Below are 23956 nucleotides of genomic sequence, written 5' to 3' on the forward strand. Positions count from 1 at the left end.
TCTCTAAATGTGTCTATGGATTTCATTGACATCTGTTGTAATGTCCACTTTTCAATTCCAATTTTATTAATTTAGGCCTTCTCTCTTTGTTGTTTGATAAATTTGGCTAAGAGTTTTTTTTCATTTTGAAAGAGCTGATTGCTTCATTGATTATTCTGTTCTTTTAGTCTTTATTTCACTAATATGTGATGGGATCCTTATTTCTGTCTATTGATTTTCACTTTAGATCATTTACACTTTTTGAAGACTTTGAGATCATCATTAAGTTATTAATTTGAAATTTCTGAGTTTTTAATACATGTAGTTGTAACCTTTTCTCTGAGAACTAACTGCCTTTGCTGTATTCCACAGTTTCTGTTAAGTTGTGTGTACTGGCTGGTTTTGTATGTCAACTTGACACACACTAGAGTCATCAGAGAGGAAGGAGCCTCAGCTGAGGAAATGCCTCCATGAGATCCAGCTGTAAGGCATTTTCTCAATTGGTAATCAATGCAGGAGGGCCCAGCCCTTTGTGGGTTGTGCCGTCCCTGGACGGTGGTCCTAGGCTCTATAAGAAAGCAGGCTGAGCAAGCCGGGGGAAGCAAGCCAGTGAGCAGCACTTCTCCGCGGCCTCTGTCTGCATCAACTCCTACCTCCAGGTTCAAGTCCTGATGGATTTCTTGTTCTGACTTCCTCCAGTGATGGACTATGATCTGGAAGCGTAAGCCAAATAAACCCTTTCTTCCCCAACTTGGCATTTTGGTTATGGTTTTTCATCACATCAATAGGAACCCTAACTAAGACAGACAATGTTACCCACATACTGGGGTATTGCTATGACAGACCTGACCATGTTTTGGGGAGGATTATGGAAGGACTTTGGAACTTTGGAATAGAGGGGTCTGTTAAGAATAGAGGAATAGAGAGACTGTTAAGAGCTCTGTGGGATGTTCGTGGGATCTTGGAAGATTAGAATGTTGAGACCAGTGCAGAAGATGGAGGCCTGGCTTGTGAAGTTTCAGAGGGAAGTTTAAAGACTCTGTCAGGACCATTATTTTGAATTAAGATTCCGTGGTTCTAGTTAGCTGGGGCCAAAGAATCAGCTGTGATTAACAAGATACCAGAACTGCTGAAGTGAGACCTTTACGTTACTGGGGCAGCTGACACTGGTTAGTTGGAGCTAAGAAATTCGTGGTGATTAAGAAGAGACCAACATTGTGAAACCTTCTGGGACATATTTTCTGAGAGCATAGAGAAGCTGGGTTGCAGAGGCAACCATGCTTGTACTTCATGCTGGCAGCAGGACTTGGTGAAGTGTAAGCACCACCCAGTGGTACTGATTTTGAAGGCATGAAGGGGTCATGCTGAGACTTGGCACTGTTGTGAGAGGCCAGGAGAGGCCATTGGTGGAGGTGTGGTCTCAGGAGCAGTGGAAGGCCCAGGATTGAAGGGGTCATGCCAAGAAGTTGAGGCTTGGCACCATGAAGAGAGCCTGTGAGAAGCTATTGGTGAAAGTGCAGCCCAGCTGCAACAAGGGACCCCAGCATTTTGGAGATGCTGGTACCATGGGAAAACCACCAACAGTAGCAGCAGTGGAGCCAGCCAGAGCCTGGAAGACAAGCTGTGTGTACCGCAGAGGGCAGAGCTGGAGAAGTGACCCAACCCTTTGGAGTCCAGAAAATCGTGAGTGAATCCCAGATAATTGGCTTTGCTTGGTTCAGATTATGATGGTGCCTTAGTTCTTCCCTCTTGAAGAAGGTATTTAATTTTTTATTTTCAAAGGAGTTCACAGATGAAAGACTTGAACTTTTAAAAGAGAATAGATATTTTAAAGAGATAGAAATTTTAATGTGTTTCAATTTGTAAAGACAGACTTTTAAAATTTATGATTTTAATGTGAGATCTTGGATGAATAAGGAAGGGTTGTGGCTTAATAGTGATGTATTTGGGTGTCAAGTTGGCAAGGAGTCAGTTGTACTGGCTGGTTTTGTGTGTCAACTTGACACAAGATGGGGTCTTTGGAGAGGAAGGAGCCTCAGTTGAGGAAATGCCTCCATGAGATACAGCTGTAAGGCATCTTCTCAATTAGTGGTCAGCGCAGGAGGACCCAGCCCATGGTGGGTGGTGCCATCCCTGGGCTGGTGGTCCTGGGTTCTGTAAGAAAGCAGGCTGAGCAAGTGAGGGGAAGCAAGCCAGTAAGCAGCACCCCTCCATGGCCTCTGCATCAGCTCCTGCCCCACTTGAGTTCCTGTCCTGACTTCCTCCAAAGATGGACTATGATCTGGAAGTGTAAGCCAGATAATCCTTTCCTCGGGGTTGGGGATTTAGCTCAGTGGTAGAGCGCTTGCCTAGCAAGTGCAAGGCCCTGGCAAGGCCCTGGGTTCACAAGTGCAAGGCCCTGGCAAGGCCCTGGGTTCAGTCCTCGGCTCCGGAAAAAAAGGAAAGGAAAAGAAAATAAATAATCCTTTCGTCTCCACCTTGCTTTTTGGTCACGGTGTTTAGTCACAGCATTAGAAACCCTAACTAAGACAGTTGTGCTTTTATTTTATTTGATTCTAGAAATTTTAAATAATGCTCCTGGATTTCTTTAACGATCACTGATCATTCAGAGTGTACTTTTCAATCTCCATGCATTTGTGTAGTTTCTATAATTCCTATCTTTATTCCACTGTGATAAGTACAAGAAGTTTACTATTCATTTATTTAGATAGTATTTGCTAAAACTTGCTTTGTGGCTTAAACTTTAGAGAAATTTTAGAGGAAGTTCCATTGATTGCTGAGAAGGCCATGTATTCATAGATGTTGGTGGAATATTCTGTCAAGTCCATGTGATGTGTGGTGAATTTGAACTCTGAAGATTTCTTTGATTTATTGACTGGATGGTTTATCTACTGATAAGTATATGGTATTGAACTCATCCACTACTAAGATTTCTGTGACTATATTTTTCTTTATTTTCAATACTGTTTGTTTCATGAAATTGAATGCTTCAGTAATTGGTGCATATAATGTATATATTTAGAATTAGATTATTTTAGTGGATTTTTAACCATGGTAATAAGTAGCAGCCTTTGTTATCTCCTCTGGATAATTTTGGTTTGAAGTATACTTTATCATAGATAAAGCATAGCTATTCCTGTTTTGTTTTAGCTTCCATTTGCTTGACTTACCTGTATTCTTTGACTCTCAGTTTGTGTATGTCTTTGCCAGTGAGATGTGTTGCTTATGCATAACAAATATTTGAGGCTTGTTTTTTTAATCCAATAAGCTAATATACATTTTCTTATTTTACTGTGTGTGTATGCATGGTGTGTGTGTGTGTGTGTGTGTGTGTGTGTGTGTGTGTGGTGTGTGTGTGGTGTGTTTGTGTGTGTGCATGCATGTGTGCATATTCATGAGGTCAGAGGAAAACTCTGGAGTGCTCTCCTTTCACCTTTACCTGGGTTCCAGGGGTCAAATTCAGGTTTCCACATTTATGTAGCAAGTATTTTACCCACTAGTCTGCATCTTTTAGTTAGAATTAAGACTATTTACATTTAGTGCTATTGCTGAGGAGGATCTGCTGATTTCTGTGATTTTTGATTGATTTCTGGTTGATTGTTATTGTTTGTTCTTTCCCTTTGCCTCAAGTGTATTAGATGCTAGCTGGTTTACTGAACCGGATGTAGTTATTTCCCTTCTGGTTCTTTTTTCATTTATTTTCTCATGAAGTTTGTTCTTTCTCGTATACTCATGGTCAAGACTGTTTCCCTTTCACTTCTATGTAACTTTTCCTGTGTGAAATGGAGATATAAAAACTACAGGTCAGGGCTGATGAGACGGATCTTGTTGTGCAAGTACAAGGACTTTGTTCAGAGCCCCAGAGCCACATGAAACTGCAACACACACCTGCAACCCCAGGGCTTCTGTGCTGAGACTCCTCAGAAGCTCACAGGTCTGCTAGCCTGGCATATGCCGTGGTGAATAACAAGAGATACTGCCTCAAACAAGGTGGAAAGCAAGGACTGACAGATGAGGTTGTCTTCTGACCCCCACATGTGTACCATGGTTTATGCATGCTTACACACACACACACACACACACACACACACACACACACACACACACACACACACACGGACATAGACACACATGGACACATGGATTAAATAGGATAATCTATGTAAATGCCAGGTAAAGAAAAAAATTTGAATATAGAGGTTCCTTGTTTCACCATAGGTCCCAGTCAACCATAGCTGCTAATCTGATCGCTCGAATATCCATTCCGTGTAAGCAGCACAGCACACTGCAGAGCATTGGTTGTCTCCCTTGTATTGCAGGGTTGATGGAGCTGCAGCTTTCTGCGACTGCCTAACGGCAAAGGAGAGGATGAGACTGTGTGCTACTCCCTCCAAAAAAGACCTGGATTAAAAACTTGAAGTATGATTTCTACTGAATGTGTTGCTTTTTCATGATAGTAAAATTGGAAAACCACTGGTTCAGCCACCATCATGACAGGGACCATCTGGTAAGTCTCCCTCCCTCCACTGAGAAAGCTCATCGGGTCTGCAATCCTTTAGTGTGCATAATGTGCATGCTTCTGGCTGGTTGGCTCCCTTCCTCAGAAACCCTCTTGACGACACCTTAGGTATTCATAACACTGACTACCTGTACCATGTCTTTGTAGCTTTGCTGAGGACAGTGGCTCTCATGGTTCATTGCTTCACTCATGGTAGTGCTTCTTGTGGCCTTTTGTTTTAAAGTTGAAATGAAGGGCAGGCACATCATATTGGTGTCAGTCAGAGGCAGGAATACTGGCTTCCCCTCACAAAATGTATAGGGACTTAGAGCTTCAATGGATAGCTTCATTTACTGATGGATAATGAAAAAAATCTCTCTCTCTCTTTTTCCTTTTCTTTATTTTTCTCTCATATAATACATCCCAACCACAGCCTCCCTTCCATCCCCTTCACCTCCCCTTCCCCACCTCAGGTCCACTGCTCCTCTGTCTCCCTTCAGAAGAGAGCAGGCCTCCCAGTGATACCAACCGAACATGGCATAACAAGATACAATACAACTCGGCACAAACCCTCAAGGGTGGGCGAGGCAACCCAGTAGGAGGAAAAGGGTCCCATGAACAGGTGAAAGAGTCAGAGACAACCCGACTCCCACTGTTAGGAGTCCCACAAAAGCTCCAAGCCAAACAACCACAGCTTGTACGCAGAGAACCTAGCGCAGACCCATCCAGGGTCCGTGACTGCTGTGTCAGTCTCTGTGAGCCACTATGAGCTCTGCTTAGTTGATATCATGGGCTGTGTTCTGGCATCCTCGATCCCTCTGGCTCTTAGAATCCTTCCTCCCCCTCTTCTGAGGGTGTCCCTGAGCTCTGCCTAGTGTTTGGATGTGGATCTCTCTCTGCATCCGCCCCAACCAATTGCTGGAGGAAGCCTCCCTGATGAAAAATGTCTCTTCTACTGGTTCAAGGGCCCCGACCAGCACCATTGTCCCTGTGTTAAATTATTATGCTAGTTGGTTCAGTGAATATAAACCTAGAATCTGAGGGATTGAGCACGTGATTTGAGTATGAAGTGGTATTGGTCCCTAGAGGTTTGCCTTTCACCTCTGTCTTACAAACAGCTTTGGTAACTTGCCAGGCAGTTTTTTTTTTTCCTTCCAGATACTGTTGCATACACAGTCTATGTTTCTTCTGGGCCTCTACTTCCCACACTGGTACTTAGTTTATTATGATCACCTCTCTTTCATGATGAGACACACTCTCAGATGACAGACTATGTTAAGTGATTATTTTCCTTGTGTTAGCACCACAGATCTAGACAGAAGAAGTCAATTACTCAATCTGGCCTCTTGGTGTACTCCTCAAAGGTAAACATGTATGACCTGCTATCAGCATACGCTATGTAATGTCTCAGTAAACTTGTAAGTAGGGTATGCTTTCCAATAAGAAATACAGTGAATACACAGCTGATAACAGTCATGTATTAGCAAGTGTGCTATTCTGGACATAGTAGTATGTAATAGACTGGCAGTGTAGTAAGTATATTTATATCAGCATTACCACCTACACATGAGGAATACATTGTACTAAGGCATTATAAAGGCTTTGTTGTCACTAGGTGACAAGAATTCCTTGGCTCCATTATAACCTGCTGGGCCACTGTCATCTAAGCACCCTTTCCTCGGCTAACACATCATTACATAATGTATGGCTATACTTACTTAGAGACTGTGGATCAGCACCCGGAATTTGGAGATGCAAGAGTCCCCCTGATGTTGGAAAAGGGGACTGTAGTTTGAGTCAGAGCAATCTGTGGCAGTTACTAATCTCTTCTGTTAGTTGCTTATCCAGCACACGAAGGTAAGGGCATCTTTGATGCAGATGCAGCATGTTTCTTCCCTGCACTCTCCTGCCCAGGTACTACCCACGCTGTATTATTTACTCCTGTACAGATTCATTTAATTTTTATGGAGAGATGGAATGGCTCCTTGCCATGTGTTGTGTGCATGTCTGCATCTCTTCTAGTTCAGCTGTCAACTTCACAAAACCTGGAGTTAACCGAAGGAGTCTCAATTAGGAGATTGCCTTTCTCAGACTGGCTTAGGAGCATGTCTGTGAGGCATTTTTTAGTTGGTAATTGAGGTAAGAGGGCCTAGACCCCTGTGGATGGTGCCCATCTCTGTGCTGTCTAAGAAAGTTAGCTGAAGTAGTTTGTTGACAGAGAAATCTCCTTGCTGAGAGGCGAGGACAACAGAACCCTTACCTGCGGGTGTAAGGATAACTATTTAGAACGTAGTTAGGGATTATGCTGGTTTACTAAAGTGCCAGTTGTAGGTTCCCCTCCAAGATCCATGACTTCACTAGTCCTGGGTAGTTGGCTAGGTTTCCAGCGCCAGGCATTGTTTCCCTCTTGTTGAGTGGGTCTTAGGTCTGGTTAGAGAGCTGTTGGTTATCACCAAGATATGTGCGCCACTACTGTACCCTTAGGGTCATGGTGCCACACTGGCCATGGTTGTGGCTCATAGGCAGCAGAGCTGTGGAGACGATTGGTTGCTTCCCTTCTTTGAAGCTCCCATGTCACCATCTGGTACTATGAAAGCTAGTCCCTGAGGAGGCTTTCAAAACCAGTTCTGGCTCAGGGGCCTCTGGGCCCTGTGTCTGATGCTGAGAGGGAGAAACAGTCTTCTTCAGAGACGAGCACACCAGCTAGTTATCCAGTACCAAATGGTCAGCCCTGCAAGCATTCATACAAGTAACACTATATGGACTGAACGGGTTATATTTATGTATTTTGGAATGTGTGTGTATATATATATATGCATATATACATACATACATATACACACGTATATGTATATGTATATGTATATGTATATGTATATGTATATGTATGTAAGTCTAAGTGTACTCCTGGAAAGGAACTAAAGACACTACTGACTCCTTGCCACGATGGCATCTATAGCTGCTGCTTCTTGTCCAACTAGTCAACTTCCAGCATGTGCTTGGTACAGATCGTGTTCAACTTCACTGCTGGCCACAACTTCTTGAGCTCCTCAGTGCTCAGTCCTGATATACACAGAGCCTGTGTCCCCCAAGTAACAGAAGGTGACAAGCACGAGTCTTGGGCATGTAGGCAATGCCTTTGTGGTGGTTTGGATGAGAATGCTCCCCATTGGCTTGTATGTCTGAATGCTTGGTTCCCAGTTGGAGAACTGTTTAGGAAGGATTAGTAGGTATGGCCTTGTTGGAGAAGGTTTATCAATGAGTATAGGCTTTGAGGTTTCGAAAACCACACCAGGTTCAGTCTCCACCTTTCTCTTCTTACAACTGGCAGATCAGATGTGAGCTCTCAGCTTCTGCTCCATTACCATGCATTCGTGCCTGCCTGTTGCCATGCTTCCCACTATGATGATCATAGATGAATCCTCTGAAACTGTAAGCAAGGCCCCAGTTAAACGCTTTCTTTTATAAGCTGCCTCAGTTATTGTCTCTCCACCGCTCTCTCAATTCTGCCCCCCTCTCAGACTCACATCTTCTGCCTCAACCGCATTGTTCCCGCTATTGAGACACACAGCCTCTCCATGGTCATTTTTATTGAAAGACTCAGAAACACAGGCATCATAGTTTGCCACTACTGTCAATTCATCCAAAATTACATACTGACATTGGTGTATAATAGAAACATGTGGGGTTGGGGACACGTGCTTGCACGTGTGTGTTTGTGTGTGCTTTGTACAAAGTACAAGGGCTTCTGAGTCTACTGGAATGGTTTTACAGTGCCCAGCCTTGTATTCACACCCCACTACAGACCATCTTGTCCATCTCTCTTGTTCCTTCCGTCAGTCCTCTTGGGGCTAGACTGTCCTGTCTCCTTGGTGACCCTCAATCTGAAGGGCTGGGAACTATTCAAGGAAAATCACCTGGCCACCAAATACTACTTACTGTGTGAGTAAGAAGTACATGCTGCTGGCCAGGATGGAATGTGAAGATTCTAGATGAGGCGCTGGCTTCATTTTGGTAGCCAAGACATGTGTCCTCAAGGGAAGATGACCTTAGGAAAGGTACCTCTTTTCTGTTCTTGACTGTGGAACACATGATTTTGAAAGTTAAAGGGCTCGAGAGTATTCAAAATACTCAGACCATGGGGCTCATTGTGTATTTTAAAAAGCCCCATCTGGGAATGAGCCCTAGGGCCCTGTTTCGCTCCCCAAGGTAGGTCCTGCATAAACCCATGACTTGGTGGTTAGGAGAGGGTCCAACTGATGTTTTCCAAAGACAACTTGATACTTTCCTTAGCTCTCTATCAAGCTGCTACCACCTGACCTCATGAAGCAGCCCTCAGGAGAAAAGAGGACAGGTCAAAGTTGTCTTATTCTGTTGACTTCAAGTCAATCTTGTTGAGGAGAGAAAAAGGGACTTTTATTGTCTGGAAACTGGAGTGAGTTCTGGTTCCACTGAAAATACATCTCCCCCAGGATGTAGATTTGTGTACCTCCTTGGTGATATCATGGATTTAACCATACACAGATCTTTTGTGCATGGATGGGCAAGTAATTCAGCAGTGACAGTGACTAGATTGCTTGTGGATGTCACTCACCCTGCATACAGGGATCTCTGTGCCTAAGCTAGAGTTTCTCTTTGGCTCAGAACAGTTTTCTTCTGTTTAGTTAGTCTATTATCATGGAGGAAGAGACTTTCCCTAGGCATCACTGCTTCCACATGGCAGTCACCTGGCAGCCACAACTAGTTAAGTCATATCCTCAAATAGGAACATTGAGAAGTGGTCCTTATTTTCTTACGAAAACTAGTGATAGCCTCTGCTACCAAAGGCTTGACACAGGTCTGGGTGATTTTGTAAAAATGTACAGAGGCTCACAAATTGCTATTTTGAGATGAAAAAAAAATATGTTTCTAAAGTGTGACACTCACTCCTCTTGATAGCCAACCTCTTGGGAAGCAAGCTGTTGCTTCAGTGAACTTTACAGGAAGGCCTGAGGGCCAAAGGAACCATCCTGCTGCTTTTTCCAGTGGCTCCCGGCCCTGTAAGCCTGTAGTCATGCATCAGATTCCTCTTAGCACTGTACCTTTGGTCTCTAGCAGATGGAATTTTGCCTGGCCTGATAGGGGAAGTGACTTGTTTTTGAAATGGAGAAAAAAAAAACCTTTGCAAGGTAGCGATCTGAGCTGTTGTAAAAGCTGCATTTTGGCAGCAAGACATGCTTTAAGAATGCTATTTTTAGTCATTCTCTCTAAAGCAGTCAAAGGAAGTTTTAGGGGTCAGTGTGTGCGTGTGCGTGTGCGTGTGTGTGTGTGTGTGTGTGTGTGTGTGTGTGTGTGTGTGTGTGTTTTCTTGCCACACAAAAAGGCAGTATAAATTCCTCAAAAATGTTTCCAATTTTAAAAAAAATCACTCCTATCTAGATGGAGCATGTGGTTTAGGCTAGTTCCAACAGCCGGGAAAGACACTCTCCAACTCCACATGACCATCTCGGCAGACTCTGTCACCTCACTGAGCACCAGCCAATGTTTTGATATTACAGAGAGGAATTCCTCAATGTGCTCCAAACTTCAGATGGGAAATATATAAAACTTTCCTTTGATGTTACTCATGCTTTTCCTTGAAGCTTACCCAAGGGATTTCTAGTTTTACAAAAAATCAGCACCAGATGTATGAAAAATACGCAGCGTCTGACCTATTAGAAATATAGAAAGTCTAGGAGTTGTACATTAAAAAGGTGCCATAAGAAGGGGTAATGCAGACAGTGGTAGTGAAACCAAAAGGTGTTCCTTCTTATCCCGGTAGGAGACAAAGCTGTAAGAACTCTGCGGTGCCCGACAGGACCCCACTGGGCACCTTGGGAGACTCGGAGCCCTTACATGAGGCTCCTGAACCATGAATGCCCTGGATGTGAGGCTTGATGGCAGGTGACAGAGGTATATAGAGGAATGATACCCAGGGGAGCCAGGGAAGTTACTCGCCATTGCTGTCAGCCCTCGCACATGGCCCCACCTTGGACCCTCCCACGCTCCCAGCCTTGCACAGACAGCGATTACTGCGTTAGCCGCTGGCTGGCATAGAGTGCATTGGTCCACATGGGCAACGTTTTCCATTGTACTGCTCACTGAAATTCAGGCATGGTCTTGAAGGACACGCATGTGTGCTTTCAATAAGGACTTCATATGAGGGTATGGCCTTCACAACCAAGACGACATCCCTGTGTGCTTTCAGTTAGGACCTCACGCGAGAGCATGGCCTTCACAACCGAGTCATCACCCCAGTCCAGTTGTTCCTGGCAGGTGTTTTAGAAAGGCCCAGGGACCTAGGTGATGAGGCTTCCTCTGCTCACATAGTGTTTTCTTGGGTCCCTCTCCTGGATGGCAGGGCTGGACATGAGCGACGGCTTTCAGAAGCTCTCCACAAAGCTGCCTGGGAAGAGGCCCGTGCGGCCATTCCGCTGCAGAGTCCCCTTGAACCAGCCATCCTCATGCTTCTTGTGCACGAAGACAATATCGCCTTCCTTTAGTTCAATCTCTGCTTCACTCTGGGGTGGGTAGGAGACCACCACACGGTACCTGGGAGGACAGAGGAACAGCATGTGAACTGGGGGGTGAGGGGTGGAGGGTGGGGGGAGCTGTCCCTCTTGTGGCCTAGAATCTACCTGCCCACTTGGAGCTCTCTGTTCCCTCTTCTAAGTTCTTACAGTGTGGGGTTACCTTTCACTTTTTGTAAAATTATTATCTTTTTTAAGTTTCCCCAAAGCTCTTGAATTTGTTATCTAATCTCCCTCAGAGCTGTTGGTCAGGGAGCCATCCGGGCATCTAAAACAACACAGGCAATTGCCATTGCAGTTGGCTGCCACCAGAAAAGATACTCCCATGCTCTACCTGTGCGACATAGAAAGCCCAAGCTGAAACTGATGTGGAAGCTTCTTCCCTATTGGCTAGCACTCACAGTATTGCGAGGCACTGTACTAGGCAGGGTACCACAAGGAGAACTGTGGTCAACAGTCTTACTCGGTTATGGACCTGGCATGCCTCACTACCACCTGGCCGAGCACAATGTGCCAGCTGGCTCAGTAGGGACAAGTCAACAATGGGGCACTTCCTGCTTGGAGTTGAGGCCTGCTTCACAGGAAGGAATTGACAGCTTGTACTGTAAGCCTGGTCAACAGCCATCGGCTGGAGAAGTCACGGGCCCGAGTGAGGACGCCACAGTTACCGCTTTGTAAAACTGACAGGACATATTCATCAAATTGCCTTCTAAACAATTACAGCATTATGCTTATCCCCAAAGAGTAATGCTGTTGTCAGCTTTGGTCAAAGAGACGTTTCCCCCAGTGGGCAGTGGTAATTGCAGAGACTTGTACTTGGTCACAATGCTCAGAAAACGTAATTGTTGAATGCTTAGCCATAAGTGAGATCCGTCTATCTCCTCCTCCAAAGCTCAGGAAACATCACAGAAGTGAAAAGAGGCAGATAAGAGCTGGAGGGTGGTCAGAGCGCTGTGGAATGCTGTCTTCTGCACACTCTTTAAAAGTACTGTGTCTGTCCTTTGACACCTTCCCCCACACACATGAATTGTTGTCCTCTTCCTATAACCCGCTTTGTCCCCGCTTTCTCCCACTGATATTCTTCCCCTTCCCAAGTCCCCTTCATGTCTTTTGTGTGTGTGACCGACTGGGAATCAACAGAATGGAACTGTGGCCCTCTGGAGCTTGCAACAGCTAAGACACCTGCCTAAAACCTATAAGATTGGGTCCATCAACATCCTGTGATGCAGGGGGCACTCACAAGGACCCATCTATTGCTAACGATTTATAGGCAGTTAATGGTTGCTGGGAGATGGAGAGATGTCGTCTTAATGGTGTAGTCTCCAGTAATGTGCCAGTGATCCTTCAGATAACCTCTCAACAAGCAACCCTAATAAAACTGATGGGATAACCACAAAGACACAAAGACTATGAGAGAGGAGGAGCTGGCTGGGATGAGAAAGGGGGTCAGCTAGAGAATGACAGGGGACACAACAGTTCAAAGGGGGTAAGTATCAAAATGTGTCATATGTATACAAAGTGATAAATGGCCTACATTAATTCCATGTAAGAGGCTTCCTTTTTAAAAAAGGAAGTTCCCTTGGTGTCCTTTTAGACACAGATCTAAGGCACAGCTGTCTTATTGTTTAGTTAGCAGACCTCTAGATAGCCCCTCCATTTCTTATCATCCCTCCTACCTGTGCTGGTCTCCTATCTGGAGGTCTCCCCTAGTGAACTCAAGGCTGTACCTGGACAGCCATGGCCTCTAGGGAGCAGGGACTGCTCCAGGCCCGGGACAGCCATGGCCTCTAGGGAACAGGGACTGCTCCAGGCCCGGGACATAGGCTGGGCACTTGGCTTTGGGACCTTCGTGTCATAACCTGTCCATGTGCCAGGTTCTCCATCTAAAGCTCACGGCTCCTCTCCTGGACTACTACCTCTCAGGTGGAGGTAGCTGGGGCCCCATTTGGTCTGGAGGGTGCCTTGAAGTTTGCTTTGGAGTGAGTGGTCATCGTTTTTAAATTGTAAGGTGTACAGCCTCAGGCTGAACTGGCTGAAATCACATGATTGGTGATAGAAAGGCCCAGTTTCTCCTCACCTCTTTTCTACAAGACCTGGGCAACCTGCAACACCCAAGGTCTCAAGGTCCTGTTTTCCGATCACCATGACAAAATGAAACCAGAGAAGGTGCCTTCAATGCTTCTGCCGACCAGCTGCCTCAAGAGCATGCTGCTGGCCACAGCTCTACCTGGGTGAAGCGCTGAGGGTGCTCTAGGCTGTGAAAGGCTTCCCTAAATATGAGAGCAGAGTTGGACCCCTGGGCCCTCACCTTTCTGAGAACCCAGAGCCTTGCAGTCAGCATGGCGTTTGCCCTGACCGACACTTGGCTGTGGCCCTAACAGCACTCCTCCTCCACAAAGCCCCAGCCAACTTCTCTGAGCCATCCTCGTCCTAAGCCCTACTGTGCTATACAGATTTTTAGCCTCACAGGGCTGAATCCCCAGCTGGCCCTAGCGTCCCTTAACACGCCTTCCCCAAACTATACTCCAGCAGCAGCCGGATCGCGCCCTTCTGACCTTCCAATGAGGCGGGTCCCAGTTCAATCCGGACACCAGCCTAGATGCCTTCTCAGGGGCTAACACCCCTTTCTGCTTTCTGTGAATGTTCACACTTCGGGCTCTCCTGAACTCACACTCACCCTTCCCTGTTCCCTTGGAGATGCCTAGACACCTGGGTGTGAATTGGGGTTCTATTCACACTAGACTTCCCGGCCGTGAAGTGTAGTGTGTTGGTGGTTATGATCTGCAGGAGGCTGGAGTAGCGGTTCTCTGAGGACCGACCGGCTGCCTTCTCAGATACTGATGCTTATCCGCTGTCTACCTCTCAGTCCTTGACAGGATGCCCCTGCCCTCTTCCTTCTGCTGCTGGCCCCTCTGGTATCTGGGTAGCTTTGTATGGCAGCTGTCTGACCCCGGTACCCCAAGCCTTGGGCCAGGTGACAGTTGTAGCCAGCAGATAAGAGGAGGGTGGTCTCCTTCAGGAGCCGTCTGTGTGGCTGTGGGCGATAGGCTGGGGCCAGCTCAAAGAATATTGTACCCTCACCCCCACAACCTAGCTAGTGGGGCCACAGTAGGAGGGGGCAGCAGTATTGACCTCTCTATTCTATTATAAATAAGAATTCCTGGGGAAGCATGAGCTGTGTGCTCAAAGGCTGACCGATTAAAACTTCAGTGATGGTGTCTTTGGAATGGTGTAGGCCCAGAGCCTAATTCGTTCCTCTTGGGCTATCTTCAGCCCCAGTAAAGCACCTTCCCTTGTCCATCTCTGTGTCAGACCTGCTCCAATAAACAGATAAAAATCTTTAGGATGTATTGACTTAACAAAACCCTATTCCTCATCAACCAAAGGGCTAAAAATGCTATCAGGGAGCATCTGAGGCCTACAGCTGAGATTTCTCTGCCTGACTGCAAACCGCCTCTCTGATGTTTCCGCCAATGTATTTTTAAAAATGCCTTGACTTATGACTTTCTCTTTTCTGTTATTGTAAAAACTTCATGGAGCTGTTTCCACATTGGAACACGGTATTTTGGGAGACCTAAATCTGTCTTCCCGGGCCATGGTCACTCAACTTTGGCTCCATAACAAACCATTCCCTTAGAGGTAAGAGTGCCTTTTGTGTAATTACTATGGTTGTCCAGGCCGAGAAGATCAGGGAATGTGATTTGAAGACTCTGAGGAGGCCCAGCACAGGTCCAGGCTGTCAGAAGTTTTTACATCTTCAGAGGGTTTCCTTCAAAAGAGTCCTGCATGGGGAAGCCTAGGAAGGCTGGGGAGGAGCCTAATCTTTCTAAGTCCAAGACTCAGAGGGCCTCTGCACATGCAGGAGGCGCTGGCCCGGTCTCAGAAGCTGCACAGTGAGCACCGTGCATAGACTTACGGGCCCGGAATCCCTGTCTGAGCTGGAGTTGTGCTAGCCGTGGGAGCTGGATCATACATCTTCAGTTCCTCCACTTAAGCTCCCCAGATACCGTAGGGTAGCCTGTGGCCATTCTCTCTTCACTTCTGTCCAGATGGAGCCATGGAGCCCTTTAGAGGACTCTGAATACTCTTATAGTTGGTTTCAGTGTCAACCGGCTACAAATTAGAATCACCTGAGTAGGGAGCCTCGCCTGAAGAACTGTCCTGATCATCTTGATTGACGTAGGCAGGCCCGCCCCCACTGTGGGCAGTGCTTTGAGGCAGCAGTCCAGATAGAAAGGGTATTTAAGAAGGAAGAACATCTCGCCCTTGGCTTGCTTGGCCTTCTCCTTTCTGCCGAGTTACCGGCCCTGTTGCTGCCATTGTTGCTGATTTCCTTGCTGACTGCAGAACCAGTGTTTCCAAACTTATATCACTGACTAAGAACCAGGGGTTCTCCAGGAACTTTCTGGACTAGTGAGGCACCTGCTTTGTGGACTGAGTGCTCTGACCATTGAGGCACCCAACCTCAAAGACCAGCTAATTACTAGGCTCTTAATATCTCAGCTCACTTAATACACTCTGATTCACATATATTTATATATATGTGATTATATATACATTCATCCCCTTGTTCTGTTCCTCTAGAGAACCCTGATGAAAACAATTACCCTATGAGCTTAGACTCTGTGGTCAGAAAGCCCTCTCGGTTAAACCTCTCATCCAGCTGCTAGCCAGCTGTGGAACCATGAGCAAATTTCTTAGGCTTTTACAGAACATCAGTTACTTCATCAGGAAATGGGGATGCTGAATTAGTAAGATTCATAAGGGGATTCAATGGATAATGCACATATTGTACTCAGGAAATGCAGATGTGTATAAACTACATGCAGAGCCTGGCCAACCTGGTGTCAACGGCAGGACCTCATGCCAACTGTGAATGTTTTGAGTACCAGCCTTTCACAGAACCTTCAGCAGATGTTCGCCACAATCACTATAACTGCAAATGTCAATACAGATGTACATCTTAATTGGTCATTAGAAGTCAGTGACTGGTTCACGGTGTCCCTCCAGGGCCCTCAAGAGATTGTTCTCCCCATGGCCCAGGATCTAACAGCACCGTAGATGTAGCTCAAAATCATCTAGAACTGTAGTTTGTGGCTGTGTGGCAGCAGAGCTATGGATGTTACTGTGTTTTCTATATGGTTAAAAATGATTCCAGAGATTTAACATTAGAAAGCTGCAAGAAATCCTAATTTTGGTCATAGCAGGGGGCTGCTGGGAACACCAAGCCATGTGCATCCAGTTCGTGGCAACCTTCCTATTGCACAGCAGAGTGCCGTGGACATCGTATAGTCCACAGCATCAGTGGTATTTACTCTCTGGCCTTTGACAGGAAGCCTGGATGACCCCTTGTCTACCCACTGCCTGGCTCATGGAGGTATGGTCTGAGGTGAGCATGTAGAACAGCAGCTGTGTTCTCAGCTCAGGTAACAGGTGACTGAGCAGTGGAGGGACGAACAGAAATGCCATTGTTGCTCTCAGGATATGGTTTTGTGTGTTTGTTATCTAAGCAGTACTCTAACTAGTAGAGACTGGGCAGGGTGGCACCTATCATATCCCCACAAGGCCTTCCTGGTTAGTTGTAAGCTCAAACACACAGATCCTTTCACAAAGATAGACATCCTACTACTTAGAAAACTTGTACAATCTATTGCCCCTCAGCCTGTGACCTCAGCAGGCCATATCACTGTGGCTCAGTTTCCAAATCTGTAAAACTTGAGGTTGAATTACATTAACTTGCTAGTTTGGATAAAAAAGGATGAGTATTGGCAGTTCTGAATGGTTTGACCTTGAAGATAACATAGAATAACATAGAACAACACTTCATAACACTAAAATGTCACAGTGTTCTGAGGTTTAAAGAACTGCTTTTCTGAGTGAATGAATGAGGCTCATGCCCACAGGGGACTCTGGAAGAGTTCATTTGAGGGTCTCAAAGGTTAAGAACCCAGTGCTCTGGGCCACAGCGGTTTGGACGTTTCTTCAGGGAAATGCCCATTTACAAGCCCAAATCCAGGAAGGAAAGTGTGGTAGTTTGAATGTAATTGGCCCCCATAATCTCAAGGGAGTGGCACTATTAGGAGGTGTGGCTTTGCTGGAGTGGGTATGGCCTTGTTGGAGGAAGTGTATCACTGTGGGGGCAGGCTTTGAGGTTTCCTATGCTCAGGATACTGTTCAGTGTCTCAGTCAACTTCCTGTTGCCTGCAAGACTCTTGGCTCTGTCTGCCTGCATGCTGCCAAGCTCCCCACCATGATAATAACAGACTGAACCTCTGAGCCACCCCAGTTAAATGTTTTCCTTCTAAGAGTTGCTATGGACATGATGTCTCTTTACAGCAATAAAAGCCCTAACTAAGACACAAGGCAGGTTGGGAATAAGGAATATACCCCAGGGCCTGGGTAAAGAGGGATATCTGATAAGCTCAACCTCTGGGAAACTCCATTTTGCCCAGTCCCCAAGAAGGTTCCAGAACTCAGGTGTTAGCCCTAAAGGGAGGACGGAGATAAAAGCCTTCGGCTCCTTACCTCTCTCGGGGCAGTGGCTTAGGTTCGGGGCGGAGGGAAGCCATGGACAGAGCTGATTGCCGAGAAGGAGACAAAGAGAAATTCAGATCCAAGGAGCCGGCTTTTCTGTGCAGTGGCTCCAAGCCAATGGCCCCCTGCATCTCACTCTCTATGGGGCAGGAACCTGCCCTGCCATGGACGGTCACTGGGGACACTTCAGGGCCCATGGCACCCTGCAGTGAGGTATCCATGGCTGCCTGGGGGTCGTGGGTTGGAGATACAGATGGTGGGGAGCGGGACTTCTTCTTGGTAGATGCCCCAGCCAGCAGCTTCAATAGCCCGCTCTTCTTCTCCTTCTGCAGAAACACACACAGTTAAACAGGGTATGTTAGCATCTCTGGGAGGGCCGTCCTGTGGAGACCTTAAATAAAGATAGTCCTGTAATCGAGTCAGAGGAAGACAACCAAGACAAGCCTGAACACCTTAGTTTTCTTTCCTGAGACCTGGACGGAGTGGCTCACAAGGCCAGCTCCCATGGAAAGTTTGCAGGCTAGGGACCCACAGACAGGACTCCCCATGACAGGACCCAATAGGCAACTTCATGGGCTGTGTCTGAGGAACCCAGTCAGGGTGACTGCTTTGCTCTGCAGGGGAGATGTTCCTAGTGGGGCTGCTCATAAATCTGAGAGGAGGGCTGGACAGTCTTCATGTCATATACTACTACTCTTTTATAAAAGTTAAAGAAAATTGCAGGACTTTTAGCCCAGCTGGGAGGGTAATTATTCTGCACAGGGCATGCAGACATACAGTCCCTCATCCAAGGGTGAGCTACAGCATGTGTCTTTGGGACAACTGGTTTAGAACCCTTGGGTAGTTAAACTTTCCTCCACACAAACAGTGGTGGAGTATGTATATGTGTGCATGGATGTGAGTGTGTGTGTGCATACACGTGTGCATATACATACAGTATGTATAGTGTATATATATACTGTGTGTATATATATAGCGTGTGTATAATATATGCACATAGTGTATACAATGTGTGCATATATAGTGTTGTGTATATAGTATATGTGTAAATATAATGAACGTATAATATATGTGTATAGTGTGTGTACATAATGTATATGTATGTGTGTATATATTGTGTGGTGATATTGTGTTCCCCAAAATATTGTGCACCCTGATAAACTTATCTGGGGTCAGAGAACAGAACAGCCACTAGACAGACATAGAGGCCAGAAAATGGTGGCACTCACACCTTTAATCCTACAATTCCAGAGGCAGAAATCCATCTGGATCTCTGTGAGTTCAAAGCCACACTGGAGACAGCTAGGCATGGTGACACACGCCTTTAATCCCAGGAAGTGATGGCAGAAAGCAGAAAGGTATTTAAGGCATGAGGACCAGGAACTAGAGCTGGTTAAACTTTTAGGCTTTTGAGCAGCAGTTCAGCTGAGATCCATTCGGATGAGGATACAGAGGCTTCCAGTCTGAGGAAACAAGATCAGCTGAGGAACTGGTGAGGTGAGGTGGCTATGGCTGGTTCTGCTTCTCTGATCTTCCAGCATTCACCCCAATACCCTGCTCCAGGTTTGTTCTTATTAATAAGACCACTTAAGATTCATGCTACAAGCCGGGCGGTGGTGGCGCACGCCTTTAATCCCAGCACTCAGGAGGCAGAGCCAGGCGGATCTCTGTGAGTTCGAGGCCAGCCTGAACTACCAAGTGAGTCCCAGGAAAGGCGCAAAGCTACACAGAGAAACCCTGTCTCGAAAAACCAAAAAAAAAAAAAAAAAAAAAGATTCATGCTACAATATTGTGTCTATAATATGTATATATGTAATGTGTATCTATGTATATAGTATGAATGTGTATATAGTGTGTATAATGCATGTATATGTACAGTGTGTGTATATATAGCATGTATAAGGTGTATATAGTGTATACATAGTATGTATATGATGTGCATATATATATATATATATAGTGTGTGTGTGTGTGTGTGTGTGTGTGTGTGTGTATGTATAATGTGTGATTTTAAGTCTCACGTTGTGCAGTATCACAGGTCTATCTGGCCAGTAACTGAAACGTGGTTATCTGAAGGCTTCTGGCTCTGCTGATGTGCAGTGTTTGGGGTGCTCTGTTGTCACCTGGACAGTGATCCCCCTTCACTATCCAGAGGGCCATGAGCCCGCACTTGGGGACCTTGAGCATCCTTCTGAGCTCTGCACAGTCTCATGGTAGGTGATCATGAGAAGCTGCTGACCCACTCACTGGAACTGCAGGACTGTGGAGAGGTTGGGGTGTTGCAGGTCCCTTTTCTTGGGCTAGCATTATCCCCTAGAACAGCCATTCATTCTCCACCTCTGTGTCAGAAGTAACATCCTGTGACTAATAGACGAAAACCTTTTGGAATCTATTAACTTAGCAGACTAGGGGCTTCCACCATCCCATGGCCAAGCATGTCATCAGACAGCATCTTAGGCCTACAGAAGACCTTCTCCCGTATTCCATAACCATCTCTCTCATATACTCACTAATGCATTACAAACTGACCTTGATTTATGACTTTCTTTGCTTGGTAAGGTTATAAAACTTATCAAACTGCTTCCACATTGGAATATGGACTTTAGAATAACTTAAATAAATCTGTGGTGTTCCTGGGCATGGTCACTCAAAATGGTCCCAGAATAAACTTATTCCCTTGGAGCTGAGAGCTGTTTTTTGTTTGTTTCTTTGTTTTGCAACAACAGTATCCAGTCATGGAGGGCTCAGGATCCCCCTACTTAGAGAACATCATAGAAAGGCAACCTCCAGTCAGCTAGTGCTCTCTCTATGTTACACATTCCTACATTGCTCAGGACTCCCTGAGCTGGGTTTTCTTCTCTTCTTCCTGTGTGTGTCCGTCCCAGAGTGGGGCCTCGGGCACTTAATGCCTGATTCTCCTGCAGCCACATAGCCTAGCTTCCTCCAAGAACTCTGCCTAAAGTTGGTGTGCATTCATCCAGGCCCTGGGAGCTGTATGGGAAATGGAGAATGAAACCTTAGTCATCGGTTATACGCATGCTTAGTTGGAGCGTTCACCATGCTGTCTGGGGGCTTAAGGTGTAGTGTTGCCAAGTTGGTGTCTACACAGACCATCCTGGTGGTATGGCCGGAGAGGGCAGTGTTCTCAGGAACAGTCACTGGAAACCGCATTAAGATAAAGGGTAGAGGGGATGCAGCAATTCAGATGGCTAGCCCTGGTCAAGGATGGAAGGACTACAGGGTCTGAGGAGGGGGCAGGCTCCCCCAGAAGGAGAGCAAAGCTTCCCAGTGGGGTGATCATGCCCAGAGAGGACAGGGGTCAAAGTCTGAGACTGTGTGAGTGGTCCAGATGTGTTGCTAATTGTCCTCCAGCACACAGCCCCAACATTCCAAAAGCTGAAATAGGCTGAGGATGTGAGGAAGGAAGCAGGGACCATCCAGATGTCTAGCCTAAGTCTATCACGTACTCTGATGGTGTGGCCCGCCTCTACTCTTAGTGAGGCAGGCGAAATCTAGCAGCCCGCAAAGACCCTGCTGTATGTCCTCCCCCACCCTCGACCATCTACGTTCCTTCACCCACTGGATTACCATTCATCCATCTCCTTTCCAGCTCCCCTCTGGAATACAAGCTTTGGAGAAGGGTAGGGGATATTTCATTGTGTTTACCACAGCACCACAGGACCTAATGCCTGGAACATAGCAGGCCCTCAGTACTTATTAATTCAGTGCAGTGCATTTAATGAACTAAGCTCCACATCAGACGACTTAGAATGCCTGAATAGAGAACACGCATGGGGGGCGTTCACAAGGCACTCAAGGCTGCGAGAGCCTTGACGTCATGTGCAGTGAACTGGAGGAAGGCACAGCCCTGCTACCTCACCCCACACCCCTGAGACTGTTGGTGACTGCATCCAGCTTAATGGTGTCTATTGGAAAGGGGCAGGGTGGCCACCTGTGTGAGTAATTTTCCTGCCTCAGTTCTTCAGGATTAAATGTGACTCAACGATTTTCTGAATTTAACTTGGACAAACACTGATTTCTTGAATGCAGAGATTTCTCCAAAATGTTTGCCTTCCGGAGTGGAATTCTGCCAGTGCCTGCAGTATCCAGTAATCCCTTTGCTGTGGGACTCCTCAGAATAGCAGCCATCACGCCTGTGCAGTTCACGGAATATGGTGGCAGATGTTCTAAACACTCCTTGGGAATCATCACATATGACACAGAAAAGGATTAACCAAGAGGCACTTTGCTATACGTGGTGGGGACAGATTCATGACTCAGTTTTGGGAGTATTATAGGGGAGATAACAGATTTCACAGGAATAGTCTGGACTAAGGGTTTATGTTCAAAAAAGGATGGACTGTAGGGTTTCTGAACAGTGAATAAATTACAGATTAATGAGCCTGGTAAGATGAGAATTCCATGTCTCCAACACAGTCATTCTTGATTCTTGGAGTCCATCTGATCCCTTTTGGAATTAGATAACATATCCCAGCAGCATCTCTGTGTGGCCAAGAGCCAATCAGAGGGTGTGGTTGATATATTGTACACCCCAATAAACTTATCTGGGGGTCAGAGAACAGAACAGCCACTATATTAAACATAGAGGTTAGGCAGTGGTGGCACATGCCTTTAATCCTAGCATTCAGGAGGCAGAGATCTGTCTCCATCTAGATCTCTGAGTTCAAAGCCACACTGGGAACAGAGCTAGGCATGGTGGCACACATCTTTAATTCCAGCACTTGACATCTCATGTCTTTTCTTGGGAAGGACACATGCCTTTAATCCCAGGAAGTGATGGCAGGAAGCAGAAAGGTATATAAGGCGTGAGGACCAGGAACTAGAGGCTTTTAAGCAGTTCAACTGAGACCCTCAGGGGTGAGGACTCAAGAGTATTTCAGTCTGAGGATGTGTGGAAACAGGATTGGCCGAGGAGTTGTCAAGGTGAGGTTGGCTGTGGCTTGTTCTGCTTCTCTGATCTTTCAGCATTCACCCCAATACCTGGTTCCGGGTTTTTTTTATTTAATAAGCCCATTTAAGATTTGTCTTACAAGAGGGAATCAAATGGTCTGGCTAGGGCAAAGGGCTGGAGGATAAAGGACTGGGCCAGGCTGGGGGCTTCAGCAGGAGGTGTGTTCAGAAGCCCCCACTGTCAAGATTTGCATATGCAAACATCTCTCCCTCTAGAGCAGTGGTTCTCAACCTGTGGGTTGCCTAAGACCATCCTGCATATCAGATATTTACATCACTATTCATAACAGTAGCAAAATAATAGTAACAATGAAAATAATTTTATGGTTTGGGGGGGTCACCACAACATGAGGAATGGTATTGAAGGGTCACAGATTTGGGGAGGTTGAGGACCACTGCTCTAGAGTCTTGGAAGAGAGATACATGAGAACTTCTGAGAAAACACTGTGCATACACACTCACACTTGCACATACACATTGTGCACACATGCTCACACTTGCACATATACACAGTGTACACATACTCAAACCTGGACACACATATCCTCCTAATCTAGTTAGCACCTGGGCTGGAGAGATGGCTCAGCAGGCCTGAGTTCAATCCCCAGCATCTACATGACGACTCATCACTATCTGTAACTCTAGTTCCAGGGGAGCTGACACCCTTTTCTGGCCTCTACAGGCATGGGCATGCACTTGGTACACACATACATGTAGACAAAACACCACACATATAAAATAACATTAAAAATATAGAAGAATCACCACCTGGAACTCCAATATTAAGAGACTGGGGTGGGGGCTAGGGATGTAGTCTGGGGGGTTCGGGGAGCACTTGGCTAAGCCCCCAGATTCCATCTCAAGCACTTCAGAAGAAGATTTTTGATGTTTGTTGGTACTGCACTGTAAGACATACAAATGGCCAACTGTTGTTCTGGATTACGATTAAGATTGAAGCCTTCTGAATGCCTTTGTTTAGTGGTGCCCCTGTCTAAAAATGCAGCTAGAGGACAGAGACACTAAAGACTGATTGCTGAAGGGCCAATCAAATGACAGAAAATTGTCACATGGGATAAGATTTGGTGTCTAAAAATCAATATTTAACTTTTCAGGGACACTGCATTTCACCAAAATACATTCATTTAGCTTCTTTAATTTTTTTTTTTTTTTTTTTTTTTTTTTTTGGTTTTTCGAGACAGGGTTTCTCTGTGTAGCTTTGCGCCTTTCCTGGAACTCACTTGGTAGTCCAGGCTGGCCTCGAACTCACAGAGATCCGCCTGGCTCTGCCTCCCGAGTGCTGGGATTAAAGGCGTGCGCCACCACCGCCCGGCGCTTCTTTAATTTTTTGAGAAGACATTTTGCTATGTAGCCCAGGCTATTCCAGAGCCTGCAATCCTCCTGCCTCACCCCCTTTAGTAGCTAGAAT

The 23956-nt window shown here is 46.1% G+C and overlaps 1 protein-coding gene across 1 annotated transcript in view; it reads right to left on the minus strand.

The window, feature by feature from the left end:
* Nucleotides 1-8052: 8052 nt before the first annotated feature.
* Nucleotides 8053-23956, minus strand: part of Sh3rf3 (SH3 domain containing ring finger 3) — a 301431-nt gene continuing 285527 nt past the window's right edge. Inside the window, exons 9-10 of the mRNA XM_052744948.1 lie at nt 17551-17885; nt 8053-11047 (exon numbers count right to left, since the gene is read on the minus strand). Coding sequence (XP_052600908.1) covers nt 10879-11047; nt 17551-17885 — 504 coding nt within the window. The 3' untranslated portion in view covers nt 8053-10878. The remainder of the gene's footprint in view (nt 11048-17550; nt 17886-23956) is intronic.

Source organism: Peromyscus californicus, unplaced genomic scaffold (assembly GCF_007827085.1).
Source record: "Peromyscus californicus insignis strain IS unplaced genomic scaffold, ASM782708v3 Scaffold_19__1_contigs__length_69161282, whole genome shotgun sequence".
In the NCBI taxonomy this organism is placed as follows: Eukaryota; Metazoa; Chordata; class Mammalia; order Rodentia; family Cricetidae; genus Peromyscus; species Peromyscus californicus.